Source organism: Scardinius erythrophthalmus, assembly GCF_964197995.2.
Source record: "Scardinius erythrophthalmus genome assembly, chromosome: 12".
Lineage (NCBI taxonomy): Eukaryota > Metazoa > Chordata > Actinopteri > Cypriniformes > Leuciscidae > Scardinius > Scardinius erythrophthalmus.
Window position 1 is genome coordinate 42665387 of NC_138232.1, and position 21404 is coordinate 42686790.

The window sequence follows — 21404 nt, forward strand, 5'->3', positions numbered from 1 at the left end:
AACTCAATTAAAAATTGGAATCGACCTAGAAAACTGTAATCAGTGCATCTCTATAATCTTTCTGATTGGCTGGTATCAACCACCATCACATAATCTGATGTTCACAGTTGTTTTATTTATTTATTTCTACATTTGCCGTAGTATTGTCGACGGGTTCAATAATGCATCCTGCAAAAGGGGGGCCGTGGCAAGAACCTAGTGGTATTTGGGGGGCCTTGTCATGGAAAAGTTTGGGAACCCCTGCATTATAGTATGCAAGATAATTTTGCCTAACTAAAGTTTGAAATATATGACTAGTAGTTTTTCCCCAATGCAGTATTAGTTGTTATAAATAAATAAACTCTTTCTGAAAAAAAATCTCAGTGAAATGGCAGCCGTCGATTGAGTCAGCCCTGCAAACCTGTTGGTAGATAACTTAGTGGATAGTGTAAATATGCACTCAAACACTCTGGAGACCATCCCAGATGATGTCCCACCAGCAGGAGGCCTTACCAGGGTCTCTATTGTGGAGCCCATCCCGGTCCAGCGGCACCACCAGGGTCTCCCTGCTCAGCTCAATAAAAGTCCACATCATTTCTTCTTATTTTATGTACTGTACATTTAAATGTTTATGTTTATTTTGATATGTTTAACGTATGTTGGAAAAAGTACTTTTATGTAGCCTAAAAACAAATGATTTTCAGTTACCAATTTCATTTTTTTTTTAAATATAGAAGAATTTGTTTCATGTAGAAATTATGACTGTCATTACAAAAATCAACAATGTGCACAACAATTCATTCTCTTTTATTTACACATTTAAAGTTGCATAAAAATAAATAATGAACAGAATTTTTCTTTCCTTTTAAAAAATAAAAGTGAAAAAAGTTAAAGTTATAGAAAAAATATATATTTTTCAATCATTCTCTCAAGAAGAGAAAACAGCCTGTCCATCCTCTTCCTTCTTTCCTGTGATATAACATTAGTACAGCGGTTCCATGACAGTGATGTCATCGAACACGGCTGAGCTCTGATAACAACAAATGTAAATTTCAGTATTGGGAAAAACTTAATATATGTTTTGTTTTTAATATTTTTTTTTATTAATTTGTTTACAATTTTAATAACCAACATTATCGAATTATATTTTGTTTGTTTCAGTTCCCCTTTAAGGTTTCGAGAAAGTGAGTGATGGTTTCAGGAAATGTGTTTTAGCATTTCAGAAAAACTGTAATATATATCAGGGGTGTAACAATACCCTCATATCACGTTTTGATACATATCACGCGCACACCATATAATATTATTGTGATACTCCAAGACATATGGTAAAAGGTTGACAAAAAATGTATTGTTGATTAAAATGCTAAATTTGGTTTTACATTGTGTGTGTAAATGAATAGGCTTGGACTTGGTGCTGGAAACCCAATGCACTGGATAATAGTGACACACACACAAAAAAACACATTTTATATATATATATATATATATAGAGAGAGAGAGAGAGAGAGAGAGAGAGAGAGAGTGTGTGTTTGTGTGTCTGTGTGTGTGTGTGTGTGTGAGCACAGAATCTTTAACTGAAAAACAACCTGAAGAATTAATCTTAAACCTTTTAAAAAAAAAAATTTTCATAATAATTGATCTGATTACAGTGTCATTTCATTTACACACATTTATTTACATGTATAGATCTCTGCTATAAAAGTGCAACTATTTGAAGATTTTTTCTCCTTTTCTAACAGTGCATGAAGGACGATGGCATCTGTAAAAAAGCTGCTTCATGATACTCTAGATGACCTGAATAAAGATGATCTGAAGAGATTTAAGAGTTACTTGAAAGATGATGGACCCATTGGAGCTGGTAAACTGGAGGATGCTGATGTCACTGATATAGTGGATATAATGATGGAGTGTTTTGGACCAGAAGAAGCTGTGAAGATCACACTGAACATCCTGAGGAAGATGAACCAGAACCGGCTGGCCGAAGAGTTACAGAACAACTACACTAAAGGTAATAAAGGAAACAATAGAGAACGAGAGGAAGCATAGATTCATATAAATGTACATTCAGATTTTTTAAAAGAAGATTCGACGTTCACCAAGGCTGTATTTATTTGATCAAAAATAGTTAACATATTGTGAAATATTACAGTTTAAAATTGCTGTTTTCTATTTGAATATCATTTTAGAAATGATTTTTTCCTATGTTGCCATCACAGGAAAAATTTCACAGTGGAATTTTCAGCATTATTACTCAGTCTTCAGTGTCACATGATCCTTAAGAAATCATTCTAATATGCAGATTTAGTTAATTGTTTAATAGTTGTGTTGTTTAATGAAGTGTTGAAACACGATGCAGAGCTTTATTTAGTATACCTTGATGAACATAAAGTCTCATTCTTTTCTCTCTCTTCACAGTGCAAACATCATTAGAGCCAGCTGAGAAACGCCCAAGAAAACAAGGTTAATTAACCTTAAACATCCTTACAGCGGAATCAGAAATTATTTTAACATGTTTGATGTATATTGATCTCAGTACAGAACAGAACTACTTTCATTACTATGAATTTAAATACCATATGTCTGCTCCAGTTGATTTTAATGATAATCATTCTAATGTTAAATCCTTTGTGTTAAAATGTCTAGTGTTGTTTTGTTCACACCTTTACATGTTTATATATTTTTTTAAATAACAGATGATTTCTGGCTGCAGGAGTTCTTGGAAACTCACAAAATGCAGATGAAGGAGAAAGTAGAGCACATCTTTGAGTGTAAAAAGGAAAATGAAGCAGATCTCAGGGATGTTTTCACAGAACTCTTCATTACGGAGGGGGATCTTAAAGAAGTCAATCACGAACATGAGATTCTGCAGATTGATAAAGCCTTTAAACCCCATAAATCACAGAGCAGGCCAATCAAATGCAATGATGTATTTAGTCTGAACAAAAATAAGAAAAAGATTGTGTTGACCAAAGGCATCGCTGGCATTGGAAAAACGGTCTCAGTGCACAAGTTCATTCTGGACTGGGCAGAAGGAAAAGCCAATCAGGATATAGACTGTGTTTTCCTGCTTCCATTCCGAAAAATTAACTGCATTAAAGCCAGAGAGATCAGTCTGCATGAGTTTCTACGGAAATTTAATTCTGAACTGAAGGACCTGGAAAAAGCAAAGATATGTAAGATATATAGTTGTAAGCTTGCGTTTATCTTTGATGGACTGGATGAGAGTCAACTGACTTTGGATTTTGACTGTGAAATTGAAAGCTTTGAGGAGCGATCATCTATAGCTGAACTTTTTTCAAGTCTGGTAAATGGGACTCTGCTTCCATCAGCTCACGTCTGGGTGACATCACGACCAGCAGCAGCCAATCAGATCCCTCCGGAGTGTGTAGGGTTGTTCACTGAGGTGCGAGGATTCACTGACCAGCAGAAGGATGAGTATTTCAGAAAGAGAATCAAAGATGAGACTCAGGCCTCCAGAATAATCTCACACATTAAGAAATCTTGTAGTCTCTACATCATGTGTTACATTCCCGTGTTTTGTTGGATCACAGCCACTGTTCTTCAGGACATCTCAGTTGGGAAAAATGTAGAGAACATCAGCACGACACTCACTGAAATGTACATCCACTTCCTGCTGATACAGATGAACTTGAAGAGCCAGAAGTGTAAAGGAAAAACAGAAAGAGAACGTACCAAGCTCTTAGAGTCCAATAAAACAATGATTTTGAAGTTAGCTAAACTAGCGTTTGAACAACTGAAGAAGGAAAACTATGTGTTCTATGAAGAAGATCTGAAAGCATGTGGTATTGATGTGAGTGAAGACTTTGAGTCCACAGGAATGCTCACTGAGATCTTTAAGCAAGAGGCTGGACGTCATGAGGTGAAGGTCTTCTGCTTCGTACATCTGAGTGTTCAAGAGTTCCTCGCTGCAGTGCATGTTTTCCTCTGCTACCTGAACAAGAACATGGATGAACTAGAGTTTTTTAGTGAAAAAACAAAAAACCTGTTACTCCCTCTGTTTAAAAGATACAAAAGCCCCAAAAATGTTGGTTTACATAATTTACTAAAGAAGGCTGTTAAGAAAGCTATGCAAAGTCAGAAAGGACATTTGGACCTATTTTTACGGTTTCTGCTGGGCATTTCACTGGAATCCAATCAGAAACTGCTCAGAGGCCTGTTCACACACACTGAAGACAGCAAAGACAGCGTCACAGAAATAACCAAACACATTAAAGAACAATTACAAAATGAGGACATCTCACCTGAAGATTCAGTCAACCTGTTCTACTGCTTACTGGAGCTCAACGACAATTCATTATATATAGAAATACAAAGATACTTTAGATCATCTCCAGAAAGAACACTCTCGTCTTCCATGTGCTCATTGCTTGCTTACATATTGCTGATGTCAGAGGAGGTGCTGGATGAGTTCAACCTGAGTATGTACAGGACTGGACCGGGAGGCCAAATTAATCTTCTGCCAGCTGTGAGATGCTGCAGAAAAGCAGAGTAAGAAACTTGTTGACAGCAGTTTAATCAAAGTTTTTAACTCTGTAAATAAATGTTAGCATAAGATGCAGTATGAAGTATATATATTTTTATTTTTATTTTGGAGAGTAATATCTGTATTTTCTAAAGATTTACTAAACATTGATTTTATAGACATATGTTTGAAAGTTATTGTCACTTGACTGTCACATCAGTTCCAGCATACATGACATACATGACATAACATATCACTCTTACTACAAACACTGATCCTACAAGATAAACACACTATAAATGCCATGGACAAATATCCTGTTTTTACAGACTCTCTTCATGTGGGCTTGATGACACCTGCTGTGAAGCTGTGGCTTTGGCCCTGCAGACACCCAACTCACCCCTGATAGAGCTGGACATGAGTTTCAATATCCTGTGTGACTCAGGAGTGAAGCTGCTCTCTGGTGGACTGAAGAGCTGTCAGCTGAAGACACTTAGGTTTGAGATTCATTCAATCCTTATTAGTGGTGGGCCGTTAGCGCGTTAACGCAAGACTCTTATCGCGCGATAAAAAAAATATCGCCGTTAATCTATTCTCCAAGTTGGTTTGGGAGCTGGCTCAAGGTACACAAGCTATGATGACGCAATCTACCCGCGGCCGCGAGGTACACCCGGCTGCAACGCATCATATTCGTCGTCATCTTAAGTAAACACGGCTGAAAGTTAAAGCTGGTGTAAAAGATCGGTGCAACATCCATTATTTGGACTTGGTTCGGATTTAAGCCGTCCGACGTAGACTGTGTGGTGTAACAGTTCGGTAAGTTAACACACGACTAATCCGTTCTACCACCTCAAATTCAAAACGTAACATATCACTGAATACCAGCGCGCGCGTATTATTCCCAATCATATATCTGAGTGGTGTAGAACATAATCTCTGTCTGCGCCCGATTTAAAGAATCGTTGTTGTGTTTCTTTTTAACTGAAAAGACATAAGTTAGAATATTCTAATTTTAAATTTGGGGTTTCATAAGCTCCAAGCCATAATAAACATTAGACCTACTTAATTCTCTGCAGCTAGTGTACTTAAATTTTATTTATCTGCAAAATTATGTTGTATACTTACAGTTTTGCACAATATATGTTCTCAAAACTACATGCACCCTTTAAAAAAAAAAAACATTTAGCAGTTGTTTAGCAGGGTCTGTGTAACCTGTTCTGAAATGGTTTTATTATAATATCGTTATCGCAAGAGGCTGCAATGTATATCACAATATGGATTTTAGGCCATATCGCCCATCCCTAATTGATAGCCTATAGTAGTTGATAATAACATAGGCCTACCTAATGTTGCCTACGTACGGTAAGAGTACAGTAGTAACTTTTTACAGTCTATGAGTAGAACAGCTTTCTCAAGCAGTTTGTGATGCATTTTGGAAACAGGAGATGAGCCCCTGGTCTAATGCGCCACCTGGCTTGAGAAACCCGTTCTCAATGACTTACTTTTATAGTCATTATTTGGGTAGCACACATATTCTGAATGCCTTCGGCAGAATTCAAATGAGCCATTTTAATCTAGATTAATCTAGATTAATTTCAAAATTAATCTAGATTAATCTAGATTAAAAAAAATAATCTATGCCCACCTCAGTATTTCAATCACTAAAAACACTGTGACATTCTAAAATGTTTAACATGAAAATGCTTAAAGTGCCTTAATGCACATAGATAGCCATTTTAATACATGAAATTCAGTTTACACCATATTGATGATGCATAATATATACAGGCAAACAGATGAATTTGAATTTGAACCCAGAATTTGAATTCAGTGCGCTAAATGCATGTTAATTGTTTTTTTTATAATGGTTTCCTATGGGAAAACAATTTACATGACTCGTTGCACATTGTGTTCATATTCTGGGTTCATCTATTTGCCTGTACATGTATATTTTATTAAAAATACTAAATTTGGTCCTCCAATATCACTGTAAGCAAGATGATTGTTACAAGTGAGGATCCCGCACTGCTCCTTTGCACCACCAGAAGGAGCCTTCACCCAAATATTGACTTTCTCATTTGGACTTTATTTCCCATAGGCCCTCATTCCTGGGAATGATTGCACTCTCACCCGTATTTTATCACACACACACACACACACACACACACACACACACACACACACACACACACACACACACACACAAAAACACACACACACACTACTTAAGCAGATCACACCCGCACACATTTTGCGAAGTCTTGATTTGCCTCGGTGATCTTTTCTGAGCATTTATTCATTGTGGATTGTTATACCCGTGTTTGATTTGGACTGTTACTCGTATTTGATTCTCTGCTGCCTGCCTTTTGGATTCTTTTTGTTTGCTACCTGCCCTGAACTCTGCTTGCTTTTGGACTCTTTAGGTTTGCTGCCTGCCCGGACTACTGCCGGTTTCTGTTTATGCTGTTGTCTCGTTCTCGCTATTGTCATTGCTGTAGACTGCACCTTTACTGCATAACTCTGATTTTCAATTAAACTGCAGATGGATCCTCATCTTGTAGACACGTAATTACAATGATTATGATGATGATGATGAAGTCAATTAAGCATGTATTCCAATAGAGATGTTTTCTCTCATTATTTCCATGCATGAGAGATGGCCTGTCAAAAAAAAAAAAAAAAAAAAAAATTGCACATATAGAACACGGACAACATGGGCAAGCTTAGTCAGTGCCGGCCCTACCTAATAAGTAAAATAAGCGATTGCATGTGGCCCACAGGGGTTCTGATAGTAATTCTTGGTAATATTAATATCTGTTTTTACAATATAATACAAAAGTAATAAAATAGTACAAAGTAAAAGTAAATACCGCAAATTTGAGATGATTTATAATTTAAATTTAAGTTGTAATAATACTTAAAATTCCTGATTCCTGAAATTGAAGAACTTCTGTTTAAAGGGGCCATGTGTCATGTCTGGCAAAAAAAATCAAGTCATACTCCACATTCCATACCAGATGGGGGCAGTATACCTCCAGAAAGTGAATTGGTCTACTCTAGAGTAACAAACGAGAAACGGCATAGTCTCTATGCTCCGCCCCTACATTCTTAGCTGCACATATACAAGTGAAAATAGGGACAACATCTATTTAGAGTGTTACGTTATGCTGCCCGCCTGAAGCTAATTTAGCCGCATATATCAAGTTTGATTTTCATTAGCAATACCACTTCTAGCTAAGTTATCATTAGTCACCAAAAAACATTCTGTCTCATTACACCTTGCAATGTTTTCCGTTACGTTTCGTGCGTCCAAGGTGCGTCCAGAAGCAGCCTGGCCAGCGGCGGAGTATGCGCGATCCGTAAGTGCTGAAGACGTTCTGCACGGCTTTGATGGGTGCGCAGGAGGACACAAATGAGCGGCGACAGCTTCTTCCAGTGGCGGGAGCTTTTTCCTCAGCGCCGTCAACAGATAGAGCGTTACTAAAACTGTATACACCGCCGCCGACTTGAGCTGCAAAGAAGCTCTGGCCGCCCTGTCAAGGACGCTTTTCAAAAAGTATGGGGAAACTTGACCGCTCTGAATATAGTGAGTGAGTGCGCGCGCGCGGCCGGGGCTCGCTCTCGCTCTCTCTCTCTCTGCTAGTTCTTAGAGGCAGAAGAGCGCTTGTGCGCTTAAAATGTCATATTTTGGCATGAACGTTCACCCGCCAGTGTGGCGGATAGTCTTTTGAGATTTACTCGCCAAACAAAAAATCTACCCGCATATGGCACTTGGCGGGTGTTAGTTTTGGACCCTGCGTGCGTCTATTTGGGGTTCATTATCATCGAAGACATTTCAAGCTTCTTAGGTAATGTTACATTTTAGCATCAGCTTGGTAGAGACGGGCTCTGGTAGATAACAGGTGAAAAACGGATCGGATCTGTGGGTAAGTTAGAGCTAATTATCAAACGCAGCTACGGTTAGCCATCGCTAACATTAGCACGTTTATCGAACAGCCTTCAATACATTTCTATGTTAACTTCCCGAAAAAACTACACAAACATATAAAACAAACTTCTAGCGAAATACTAACAGCATCTTACTTGCCAATACAAAAAGAAATGTTGCAAGTTCGGAGTCGAACCTAATTTTTTTCATGTCCATCAGTTGTCTCCAGCGATGGAAAGCAGTGCCGATGTTTACTCGGGTTCGGCTCCTTTTCTTATCTGATTTTATTTGTGCTTGTATTTTATTTGTGTGGTGGTAGGGGTCTCTTGCCAAGGGCTTCAGCCATCCTTCCGCTCTCTTCCCTGAACTGAAATGTAGTAGTGGGCTGTACTTTCCACACGATTGACATCAGGTTCAAGTACGCCTACAAGCCGTGCGAGTTATTCGTGTATTGCATGTTTGGCTGGTGGTTATGTTGCCCGTATACCGCCTCCCATGGCCGAAACTGGTATTACGACACCTGTCGGGCCGTGGCTAGTAATGCTAATGCTAATTAAGGTTGATATCTGCAGTGATATGTGATATCTCTGCTTGACATTTTTTTAATGACATCATCGCCCTTATTTCTTCTCATTCTTTTGATCTGTGTAGCTCATTTTTGGGATATTTTTACCTCAATTTTTACACATGGCCCCTTTAAACTCCTGTAATCTATATAGTGTTTAATTCTAACAGATTAAGAGATATTGATCTTTCATCAGGGTCTTAACTGCATTTCCTTATTGAATTTATTTTTTAATTCAATGAAAGTTCATTAAAAATAAAGATATTTAAGAAATTTTGCCAAATGATTTCTAAAAAAGAAAAGAAAAGTAATATCTACAGTATTTCTAGTGTTAGAAACCTTTAAGGTTTTCCATATTATAGGAGTGTTGAATTAAAATAGGTCGAACACTTCTCATTGTGTTTATCACTGGTTAGAGCGACTGGGAGTTCATCATTGCTGCACTAGAGGCCTGTCTCTCTCTCTCTGCTCTAGCACTGCAGATGCGTGGTTTAATCACTGTTTTGTCACACTTTTGGAGCATTTGGAGTATAGTTAAGTACAGAAATAAATAATTTGTATTTGTTTACTTTACACCCCTGTTAATGGATGTGTAGTTGTTCTGTTTTTTATACTTTTGTTCAGTTTGGCGTGGTGTAAACTCACTGGTCAGTGCTGTGAAGTTGTGGCATCAGTTCTACAATCATCAAACTCCCGTCTGACAGAGCTGGACATGAGTTGCAATGACCTACATGATTCAGGAGTGAAGCTGCTTTCTGATGGACTGAAGAGCCCAAACTGTCAGCTGAAAAAAATTAGGTTAGAGATTCATTCCTTTAATAGTCAAATCCACGAAGTGTCTGCTAGTAGATCTAGTGGTGACATCTACACTAAGGTTAATAGCTGATCTCTATGATGCTGTGCAGGGATAAACAAAGAAGCAGCTGAACAGCTGTTTCACATCACAGCTGTAACTAGATCAGTGGTTCCCAAACCTGTCCTGGAGTACCCCCAACACTGCACGTTTTCTTTGTCTCCCTAATCAAACACACCTGATTCAACTCATCAGCTCATTATCACATGGGTTAATGAGCTGATGAGTTGAACTGTTTTATGACATTGTGTTTTAATGTTAACATATATAAGTTTTCATCTTTACTACTTTATCTGGCTGTAGAGAACCTTTACTTTCAAAACCTTTTACTTTTTAATTTTCAAAATAACAAGTATCTTTCAAAAATGATAATCCCAATTTTGTCAATAAAAAAATAAAATAATTTGTAATTATTCAGTTTTTTGTTATTCTGTTCAGGTTGGAACGCTGTAAACTCACTGGCCAGAGCTGTGAAATTGTTGCATCAGTTCTACAATCATCAAACTCCCGTCTGATAGAGCTGGACATGAGTGACAATGACTTGCAGGATTCAGGAGTGAAGCTGCTTTCTTATGGACTGAAGAGCCCAAATTGTCAGCTGGAGATAGTTAGGTTTGAGATTCATTCATTCAGTATATTGAAGTATGTTAAGTAAATTCTTTAATGCATTATATTGTATATGTATGTACAAGAGTCAATTTCTCTAAATGAAAAGAAGGATATTGTGTAGAATGTGTGAGTGCCAACAGCACTTCATTTACTCAGAACCTAAAACACAAACTTACTCGAACACGGCTATTTCTTTTAGGAGATACAAATCTATTTGCTTATGATCCTCGGTATCTGGTAGATGGCTGTATAGATCAACTGGTGATCAGAACAATTTTCCCCTTTCAGCAGAACTTATAGTTTATGAAATGGAAAATATTAAACTCTTATCAGTTTATATTAAATGGACGGGTAATTATTCAAAAGATTTAACAAGCTTTTGTTGTGAGTTCTAATGACTTGTATATCTTCTTTATTTCTATCTATGTTTGTAGTATGTGTTGCTGTAAGATGACAGATGAAGGCTGTTGTTATCTGGCTTCAGCTCTGCGTTCAAACCCCTCACACCTGAGAGAGCTGGGACTAAGACACAATCGCCTGGGTGAATCAGGAGTCAAGGTGCTCTCTGATCTACTGAGGGATCCAAACTTCACACTGAACAAACTCAAGTATGTTGAGCAGAAAGATTCATCTCATCCTGTGATTGTTTGTATTTGTTTTTCAGTCTTACCATCTACAAGTGTACAGTGGAATAAAACGACGAAAGGGTCTGAAGTAGAGCTGCATGAAGGAAAAGATTACTTATTTTCTTTGTTACAATATCAATCTCAATGAGTAGGCCTTCTTAAAAAGATAGTTCACCCAAAAATTTAAAGGTCTGTAATTATTTACTCACCAAGTTTCAAGTTGGTTGGAACATGGTTGGTGTCTTTTCTGAATAAATACTTATGAACAGGGACCATCCCTGATAGCCTAAAACAGTGGTTCTCAACTCCAGTCCTCGGGACCCACTGCTCTGCACATTTTGTATGTCACCCTTATTTAACACACCTGAACCAGATCATCAGCTCGTTAGAAGAGACTCCATGAACTGATTTGAGTGTTTCAGATAAGAGAGACATACAAAATGTGCAGAGCAGCGGGTCCCGAGGACTGGAGTTGAGAACCACTGGCCTAAAACAAGCTACTTTTATACCTCTTCTCAAGAAACCTTCACTTGATGATAGGGATTTTAATAATTTTCTACCTATCTTGCCACTTAATTTTATTACTAAAGCATTGGAGAAAACTCCAGTTCATTCAACTCCAGTCTTTTCTTAGCTCAAATCAAATTTTTTAAACTTTCCAGTCTGGCTTTAAGCCTCTGCACAGCACGAGTCGGCTTTATTACGGGTTTCTAATGATATACTGTTAGCGACTGACTCTGTGATCCTAATACTGTTAGACCTAACCTCGGCTTTTGATACAGTTGATCATAAAATTCTCTTATCCCGACTAGAATGTTTTGTGGGCATCCAGGGAACTGTCCTCAGTTGGTTTAAGTCATATTTAACAAATAGAAGTTTCTCTGTTAGACTGGGTAATTATTTTTCCTCGCCTGCCAAACTCTCCTGTGGAGTGCTGCAGGGTTCAATTCTCGCTCCCATTCTTTTTTCCCTGTATTTACTTCCTCTGGGCTCCATTTTCAGAAAGCATGGTGTATCATTTCACTACTATGCAGATGATACCCAAATTTATTTGCCTCTGAAACGCAACAAACATGCTGCTCTGAAATCTCTTTTTGCATGCCTAGATGAAGTGAAAATGTGGTTTTCTCCAATTTTTTTTATTTCTGAATGAATCTAAAACCGAGGTTATTGTCTTTGGTTCCCATAAAAACTTTAAGAGCAGTAACATTGACCTGGATTACCTTTCTCCTTCTACCTCATCCTGCATTACAAACTTAGGTGTTTTCTGGGATCAGAACCTCAATTTTGAAAAACAAATAAATGCAGTGATTAGTTCTTGTTTTTTCCAGCTACGTCTTCTCTCTAAGATCAAATCCTCTCTCTCTGAGAAAACCTTAGAGATTGCAATCCATGCGCTTATTACATCGCGTTTGGATTATTGCAACTCTCTTTACTATGGCATGTCCAAATACTCTATTGCTCGTCTCCAATTAGTACAAAATGCTGCTGTTCCTTTAAAAGTTCCTCAAAAGAAAACATAAATTTGATCATGTTTCTCCTATCTTGAAATTGCTGCATTAGCTACCTGTGCATTTTAGAATTAAGTTTAAAATTTTTCTCTTTGTTTTTAAATCTTTAAATAATCTGGCACCAAGCTTTTTGTCTGAGCTACTCCACACAATCCCACACGAAACCTGAGGTCTGGTGATAAGACACTCTAGTCTGTACCCAGATCATGGTTAAAGCATAGAGGAGATAGAGCCTTTGCTATTGCCGGCCCTAGGCTGTGGAACAGCCTTCCGGTTTACATCAGATCGGCACAGTCTTTAACTATTTTTAAATCTTTTCTTAAAACCTACTTTTTTCTTTAGCTTTTAATTCATTGTGAGTTTTTGTCATGAATTTGTGGTTTGTCCTTGTCTCTTTATCTTTTACTTTGGTCAGCCATGTTTGCTGTTTTTAAATGTGCTATATAAATAAATACAAACTTAAAACTTGATTTACTCACCCTCACAACATCCAAACCTGTATGACTTTATTTATTCTGTGGAACACTATAGAATATTTTTTCCCTTACAATGGAAGTCAGTGGTCACCAAAACTTTAAAATATCATCTTTTTTGCTCGGCAGAAGAAATCCATACAGGTTTGGAATGACATGAGAATGAGTAAATTATGACAGAATAATTTTTTGTATCAAAATTATATATTTTTATCTTGTTTTTTTTTTGTATAAGGCATTTTTTGTCTTTTTGCCTTTTGTGAAGCACTTTGTGCTAAGAAGCATTGAAAGTGCTATATAAATGAAGTTATTATTAAAGTTAAAGTTAATTGTTATATTATTATTAAAGTTATTATTAAACTGTCCCTTTAAGAAAGGGTAGGCCTTATTTTTTATTTTTTTATATTTGGTCATGTTGTGCTTACAGGTGTGTCATATTTCCTCTTTGAATGGCCACACCTGATCTATTGTACAGGTTTTACATGGAATTTTTGATTGAGATCCTTCATAGTGTTTAAAACCAATCGAGGTGCTTCTATGTTTTGACTCTGGATCTTCTTCTTAAGCTTCATTATCTTCGGAATCAAAGGATCCTTTTGACAAGCTAACACATGTTTTGGGTCTTACACACACGGTTCTTTCATTCATCTTCACTATTTCTTATAAACAAGCATTAGACAGGCGTCTTTGATCATTGTGATCCTCGCTGTTTTTTTTCACTCTTGCTTATGTTATATTGCTTAATTAGCTTTATCTATAAACCACAGAAATCTGTTATGTTTTTATGTATTAATAATGTAACATTTATCATTTATTTATTATAATTAATATCATTGTTAAGTAAATGTGTCTGTTTTTATAGTGTAAATCTTGAAATATGACACAGGTATGTTTGCACACACATGTATCTGTGGTTAATGTTGATTTGTTCTCTCTACTGGTCTTCAGATACAAGTAATCTTACACTGGATCCAAACACAGCAGACACTCGTTTCATTCTGTCTGAGGAGAAGAGATATATGACATCCAGAGTTCACCCTGATCACATCAGGTTCAGGTTCACATCCTGATCATCCAGAGAGATCCGATGAGTGTCGTCAGGTTTTGTGTAGAGAAATTCTGACTGAACGCTGTTACTGAATTGCTGATGGGAGTCAGTGAATGAATATCAGTTACATATTGTTTTGTAATATGCATAATAATACAATTAACCTGCCTCATTGTTTGACGTATTTAGCTAATTTATTACATCGAATGGTTTATTATTTTGTTTATTTATATATAGGCCTTATATATAGGCAATTATGTAACTGTTCCATATGAATTGTATTTATAATATAATAAAAATAACATTTATGGGATGTATTATAGTATTGACACTGTAGTACTGTGAGTGTTAGGCTGGAGAGCGTTGCAGAGTTATGTGTGTGTGTGCATAAGTGGCTGTGCAGAGTTGAATTCAAGGTCAAAGGGTGTGGTTGTCATAATTAAGAACCTGTTCATAAGTTAATTTAATTACCTACAAAATGAGTTTGAGACCAACTGGTTAGAAAATAAGTTAAAGTGTGGATAAAAAAAGTGATGTTATTTATGAGAAAAGCTTAAGCATCATTTGAGCAGGTCTAGTTGGTCTGAAAATGAAATGGTTTGTAATTAGAGATGGGCACAAATACATTACAAAGTTTTGTTACAATATTACAAATACTTACTCTTCAAATGTATCAATAAAATTGAATGTATTGGTGTGAGGAAATGTATTGACAATAACTGTATAATTTAAAAATACAAATTATCTGTAATTGATCTAAAACAACATGTAGAAAAATAATACACACTGTTGCTGATTTCCCTCATCATGTTCTCAATGTTTCAATGACAGGCTCTAAAATAGTTCTTGTGTGAAAGTAAAAGGCAGCAAGATCTCAAGAAAAGCTTACGGTATACCATGTAAGACGCTCTTTAGGTGACGAAGCATAAGTTAAGGCTATTCTATTGGTTAGAATATTGATATAGGAAATTTTGTTGTTGTCAATAAAGTTTAATTTATATAAAACTATATCAGATTTCATACCAGTGTCCTTCATACCAAGTTTAACCACTACTGTAAAACATGGCATGCCTAAAAATAACAAAAGTAGCAAAGTGCCTACTCAGATAGAGCTTGTGAGATGGGGAACAGTAAACCAGAGGTTAAAAGCATATAGTGAGTGTGTTTATAGTGATGAAAATCTGTTTCCTGCTCTTTTATTCACATGTTTGGCTGTTTTGTGTTCGGCGCCTTCTAGCAGATGATGCTGTAAATAACATGACTTGTAAACTATTAAAGTCACTGTGAAATTAAAATGGACAATTCTTGTTTTTTTATGGAATATTGTAGTGTTTATTATAAATGATTCATCGTTGCACACCGTAATTGTTTTAATAATCTTGAATCAGAATAATGTCCTCTTGCAGCATCTCTTCTCTGATGACGAGGGCAGGGCGACCTGTCACTCACATGAGATCCACCAATAGCAAACCACAACCATCCAATCAATTCCACACGGACAAAATCAAGCCCCGCCCACATTTATTCTTGTTCCAGAAGCGTTTCACTCGGATATACAGTAAAATAGAGAAGACGAGCGCAACTTCTGTCTCATTCTAACTTTTTTATGACAATTAAAGCTGCAGTCCGTAACTTTGTTGGGTTAAAAATGATCCAAAATACATTTTTGAGCAAGTACATAACCAGCCAGTGTTCAAAACTCTCTGTTTGCCTTAGCTCGACTCAAAACGGTAATCTTGTAATAATGTTTTTAATTCCAGTGGTACTGGTGGATTTCCGCGGGAAATTCAAGCATGTCTTTGCGTCATTATGTCACATCTGTCCACATAAAGAAGAGTCTTGGCTAGGCTATGAGTGTGAGGATGTTGGAGATGGAGTTCTCTTACGAGAGGTCTCTCGTACTGCGTAATATCTTACGCTAGGGGAAAATCTCTTTTCCGCGAGATATTGAAGCCAAAAATTATCCTTAATTTTGTAATAATGCAAAACGCGTTGCGGCAGCATGCAGACATAGGCGAGACAGCTCATCCGCCCATTGGCTGCCCTGCGGCAACTGCAGAGGCCCTTCGTGTCGTCAGATCCAATGAGTCTTTCCGAAACGGGCGTGGCTTAGGCCTATAAATATAGCTCGACAGGCTGGTATATCTGTTTTTTTCATCTCTTCAGAGAAGCTCACGCATCACTGGATCCTAAAAGGAAGAAGCCGCGCCGTCTGAGAAAGCCTTCTGCGGAACGAGCCTTTGCACTTGAAGCCGCTGGCTGACAAATCGCCGCCTTCAGTCGCCGTTCCTGCTACGCTATCCGGCGTTTATATCCTTTTCTCTGCTAGTGTGTGTTCGCCGCTGCGACTCACACCCTCATTCTAAAAGAGCTGAGCGTCTTTTTTAAGATGCCTCGTATCTTCTGTGACTCGTGTCGAGCCCCACTCAGCGACGGGAACCGCCATGTCATCTGTGCTTCCTGCCTGGGTGAGGATCACGCAGCTCTCGCGCTTGCTGGCATCCTCGCCCAGAGCTTTGGTCCCTACATGCATGGGCCATCAACGGGTACCCACTGACCTCCCGGTGGGAGTGTTAAACACGATCATACAGGCTAGGGCCCCGTCTACTAGATGGCTCTATTCCTCGAAATGGTCTGTGTTCTCTAGCTGGTGTACAGCTTGTGGCATATCACCCCCAAACTGTGGGGTAACGGAGGTTCTCTCTTTCTTACAAGAGCTACTGGATAAGGGCAGAACCCCATCCACGCTCAAGGTTTATGTGGCGGCCATAGCAGCGTTTACTGAACCAATGCTTGGCAAGTCAATGGGAAGGAACGATCTGGTCATCCGCTTCCTTAGAGGAGCTAAGAGGTTAAATCCTCTCAGACCTCCCTCAGTCCCCATGTGGGACCTTTCTACGGTTTTTGCCATGAAAGGTGCCCCATTCGAGCCAATTCAATCGATAGATATCAAACACCTGTCGCTCAAGATGGTGTTCCTTCTGGCTCTCGCTTCGGTAAAGCGTATAGGGGACTTACAAGCGCTCTCAGTGAGCGCGACGTGTATGGAATTTGGGCCTAATGACTCGAAAGTCATACTCAAACCAAGGCACGGGTATGTTCCTAAATCCCTCAACACACCGTTTAGGGCACAGATGATTTCCCTGTTGGCCCTGCCAGTCTCTAATGTGGAAAAAGGACGCAAGCTTCCTTTGCCCGGTCAGGGCTTTAAGGGCTTATGTGTCTCGCTCGTCTGTCTTCAGACAAACGGAGCAGCTCTTTGTTTCATTCAGCGGATGTCCTAAGGGACTAGCTGCATCGAAACAGAGCCTATCCAGGTGGATAGTTGATGCTATAGCGCTTACTTACACTTCTAAGGGCCTACAGTGCCCGTTAGGTGTCAGAGCGCACTCCACAAGAGGCATGGCCTCTTCGTGGGCTTGGTCTAGCGGGATTGCTTTGCAAGACATCTGTATGGCGGCAGGCTGGGCCTCCCCATCTACATTTATAAGGTTTTATAACCTAGAAGTTCCCGTCTTACAGGCTAAGCTGTTTTCGGGTCTAATAAAAGACCCTTTATATTCATCAATTCAGGCCAAGTTTTCACCCTGACTGTGTGGAACACTTTGATATAATTTGCTCCTAATAGGACGCTACTTATTGCGGGAATGTTGCTGTTCTAGCCCCTCTTTGCCGGACTCTCTACGAGTCCCTAGTGACCATGCACTGTATGAACCCCGGGCACCTGCCCTTGGGACTTTGGTGTTGGATCTCAGCACGCACGGCGTTTTGCATTGTGTTCCCCTAGCGCAAGATATTACGCAGTACGAGAGACCTCTCGTAAGAGAACATACTCGGTTACTAACGTAACCTCGGTTCTCTCTAGAAGAGGGAACGAGTACTTTGTCGTGCATGCATCGCACTCTGGTTCGCTTCGGCGATGAAAAACCAGATATACCAGCCTGTCGAGCTATATTTATAGGCCCAAGCCACGCCCATTTCGGCGGGACGTGACGTATCATTGGATCTGACGACACGAAGGGCCTCTCTCGATAGGCTGCTGCAGTTGCCGCAGGGCAGCCAATGGGCACGCGAGCTGTTCCGCCAGCTGATGCCTGCATGCTGCCGCAACGCGTTTTACACTATTACAAAATTAAGGATAATTTTTGGCTTCAATATCTCGCGGAAAAGAGATTTTCCCCTAGTGTAAGATATTATGCAGTGCTCGTTCCCTCTTCTAGAGAGATCCGAGGTTACGTTAGTAACCGAGTATGATTTATAGCCTTTTCTCACAGCACTTGATATAATTAAACTTATCATTTTGATGGCGGATCCAGAAAGGTTCAAACCACAATCACCAGTGACAACTGGATATTCACCCATTGTAAAATGCAAAAGACTTTGGAGTTCGGAGTGGCTACAGAAAAAAAGAGACTGCAGCCGGCCCGTGCGAAAACAAGGATAATATCGGAAGGGCTTCTGAAAGGTGGCGTGAACTCCGTGTTTGGAAGGGGTTTAAAACGGACACAGAGACGGCTTTTTTTCTGCTGGACAAGTAAGAAATAAGCGATCGTTAGATTTAATCAGCATGATTTACTGCTTTTTTTCCCTTAGTTGGTCAGAACAAAAGTGGAAGTTACTTGTTCAGATGTCATTTTCCGGTGAAAATTCTTAGGTTGGTCATACTTCCAAATAGTATAATCTACAATTGCGAATGCCAGTATCCACACCGGCGCGGCGACTGACAGCCTTACATTCTCCTCAAAACATTGGATTCATCCGCACAAATTTCGCGAATAACTGCGTTTGCAGTTTTCGAATAGAGATGGCGACATAGAAGAAAAACTACAGACATCTTTAAAGGGGCATTCCACCCATTTGAACATTGTTTTTTATTTAAAGTGGGTCATATATGTAGTCGAAATGTAAAATAAATTTTGAATTTGGTGCCTTCGTGACCGAGGAAAGACAAAAAATAACTTCAGGACGCATTTGTATGAAAGACAACAGCTCCCACAATGCACCACATTGCACAGCTCCGCAAGCCACTCCCACTAATCCAGAAAGCGCAAATCTGCCCATAAGAGAAATCACTCTTCCGTCTACAAGGCTAGCTACCACCAGAGCTTGAAATTCATTTCACATTCACACAGAATGTCTAGTTAGTTGGCGAACTCATTAGTGCATTACTCCTCGTTTGTATTCCTTTCGAAAAGGTGAATTATTGCATGGTACCTGGATGTTCAGTCAGAACATATGCAGTGCGAAACTAGGATAGTTCTCAACACAAACGTCCGTGTCCTCGTCTGATTCAGCGATTTCGTCCAGGAGAAATTGTAATCGTTGAAATTCTTTGCCGCAGACGGACTCTATCTCTGTGTTCGTAGCGGTTCGTAGTTGCATAGTGAGATCACCAGCGCCACCAGTCCGCCCTAACTCGAGCCAGTCCGGGCTCCTCGTCCGCGGCAGGCAGGTCTTCTGCCTCGCCTGCTCTTCGCTATAATGCGGCTTGTAAAGGTAGCCACAAACACCTGATTCAAGCATCAGACTTCCGAAATCATCTTCTTCTATATCATATTGAGTACTCTCCTCCGCTATTGTCATAACTGTACATCTGTCTCCACAGCGCCTGTTAGCTTAGCTTCAGACAAGATGGAGGATATTGCTTTCAGTTTCAGAGAGTAAAGTCCCACCCACTGATCTGTAATAGGTCTGTAGCGTGAGCGGGTCCCGCCCCCTGGGAAAGATGAGGAACTAGTGCTTGTAGTCTCAACAGAAATCCCCCCCTCTTACACTTCCTCCTACAATGACGCAAAATGACGATTTTTGCGTCATTGTAGGAGGAAGTGTAAGAGGTAAATAACGGATTTCTCCCGTATCAGGGGAAAAATGAGAGAGTGTTGCACGACCATTCAATAGTATGACTGGATTTCTAACAATGCAAAGCTTAATGCAAATGGGTGGAGTGTCCCTTTAAGTATTATGAAGAAAGAAAACATAGAAAATTGTAGTATTTCATAGTAAAAATTGAATAAATACTAGCCTGAGGTCATCATACTCAGATTCTAGTCAGAATATGAGTCTGATACTGCTCCATTGGGCTGTGATTATGGGGCGTGTTTCAACCGAACCAGGAAAGAAAATGCCTCTGCACTCAATTGGATAGACCTACAACCAATCAGAGCAATGGAGTAAGTGACGTATGTTGAGCGATGCATAGTTGTCAACAGAACTCAACTGCATGCATGCTGGAAGAAGTAGAAGAAGAAGATGAGTGTAAACAATCTTTGCTGGTGTTGTAAAAAGAATTTAAGGATACACAGAGTACTTACCAAAACGATCATCATTTTGAGAGAAATAGTAAAGATGAATGCATATACGAACAAGTTCTCCTTTTAGGATTAGAACACGACAATACAGCAAACAAATCTTATCGCAACCCAAGTGGCCTTTGGTGACGTGGATGAATACGTTACTGTTGATCATCTGTCCATCATCGTATAAAGCCCGCCCTGACATTGGTCCAAACTGCTCTGGTTCGAGCATAGTTGCTCCACATCGGATCAAGTCCAGACCGAACTTCCCGACCTCAAATGTTGTGGGCGGGGCTAAGTTCAGCTGGCATCCAGGCTAAATAAATACATCAATGAATTAAACAAAAATGTATTACATTTGCAAATATGTTCAAATGTATTTAATGTCAATTTAATATTTTTTATTACATTTAGATGTATCAATTTAGCAGACACTTTTATCTAAAGTGATTTATAGGCCTAAATTGAGAACATCATAAAATTATTATCTTATGAAAGGAATTATATAGAAATTATTTAAGAGACTCACTAAACCAAAGAAACACAGTTCCATTTACTTCTTAATTTACTAACTCTTTCAAAAAATATTGAAAGATTTGCCAAATGTTATGCTATGTATATGCAACAATAAAAACAAAAATAAATGATCAGTTGAAATATGCAATTCAGCAACTAATATAAACAGCAAGAGAAGTAGGGGTAAATAAAATACTAAATAATTATTTACAAAACCCAAAATAAAAAATAAAATGATGATCTGTTGTTTCTGTTTTCTTTAAGCAAACTGATACATCTTCATTAAATTTGGTAACAAGTGTATCATTTTTCTTCTTAATGATTTCATTGTCCATTTATTTGAAAACAATAATTCTTTGGTATGTTTATTTGTGTATTTCTTAATTGCTTTTTTTTTATTATTATTATTTTTTTTTTACATTTACTAACAGAATACAGACGAGCCAGGGGTTCATGGACAGCCAAATATGACATCACATTTGAATTGAGAGAAAAAATAATAATAATAATTTTTAAA

General features: G+C 38.6%; 1 protein-coding gene across 2 annotated transcripts in view; it reads left to right on the plus strand.

Annotated features, from left to right (window-relative positions):
* Window positions 1–15369, plus strand: part of LOC308699952 (NACHT, LRR and PYD domains-containing protein 3-like) — a 42534-nt gene extending 27165 nt beyond the window's left edge. Inside the window, exons 2-9 of one of the 2 annotated variants that reach the window (XM_081381158.1) lie at window positions 1722–1990; window positions 2398–2442; window positions 2676–4491; window positions 4795–4962; window positions 9583–9756; window positions 10250–10423; window positions 10855–11028; window positions 13979–15369. In XM_081381158.1, the coding sequence (XP_081237284.1) occupies window positions 1735–1990; window positions 2398–2442; window positions 2676–4491; window positions 4795–4962; window positions 9583–9756; window positions 10250–10423; window positions 10855–11028; window positions 13979–13988 (2817 nt within the window). In that variant the 5' untranslated portion in view covers window positions 1722–1734 and the 3' untranslated portion in view covers window positions 13989–15369. Of the gene's footprint in view, window positions 1–1721; window positions 1991–2397; window positions 2443–2675; window positions 4492–4794; window positions 4963–9582; window positions 9757–10249; window positions 10424–10854; window positions 11029–13978 lie in introns of those variants that run through there. The other variant, XM_081381159.1, reaches the window with a different exon arrangement.
* Window positions 15370–21404: the final 6035 nt, after the last annotated feature.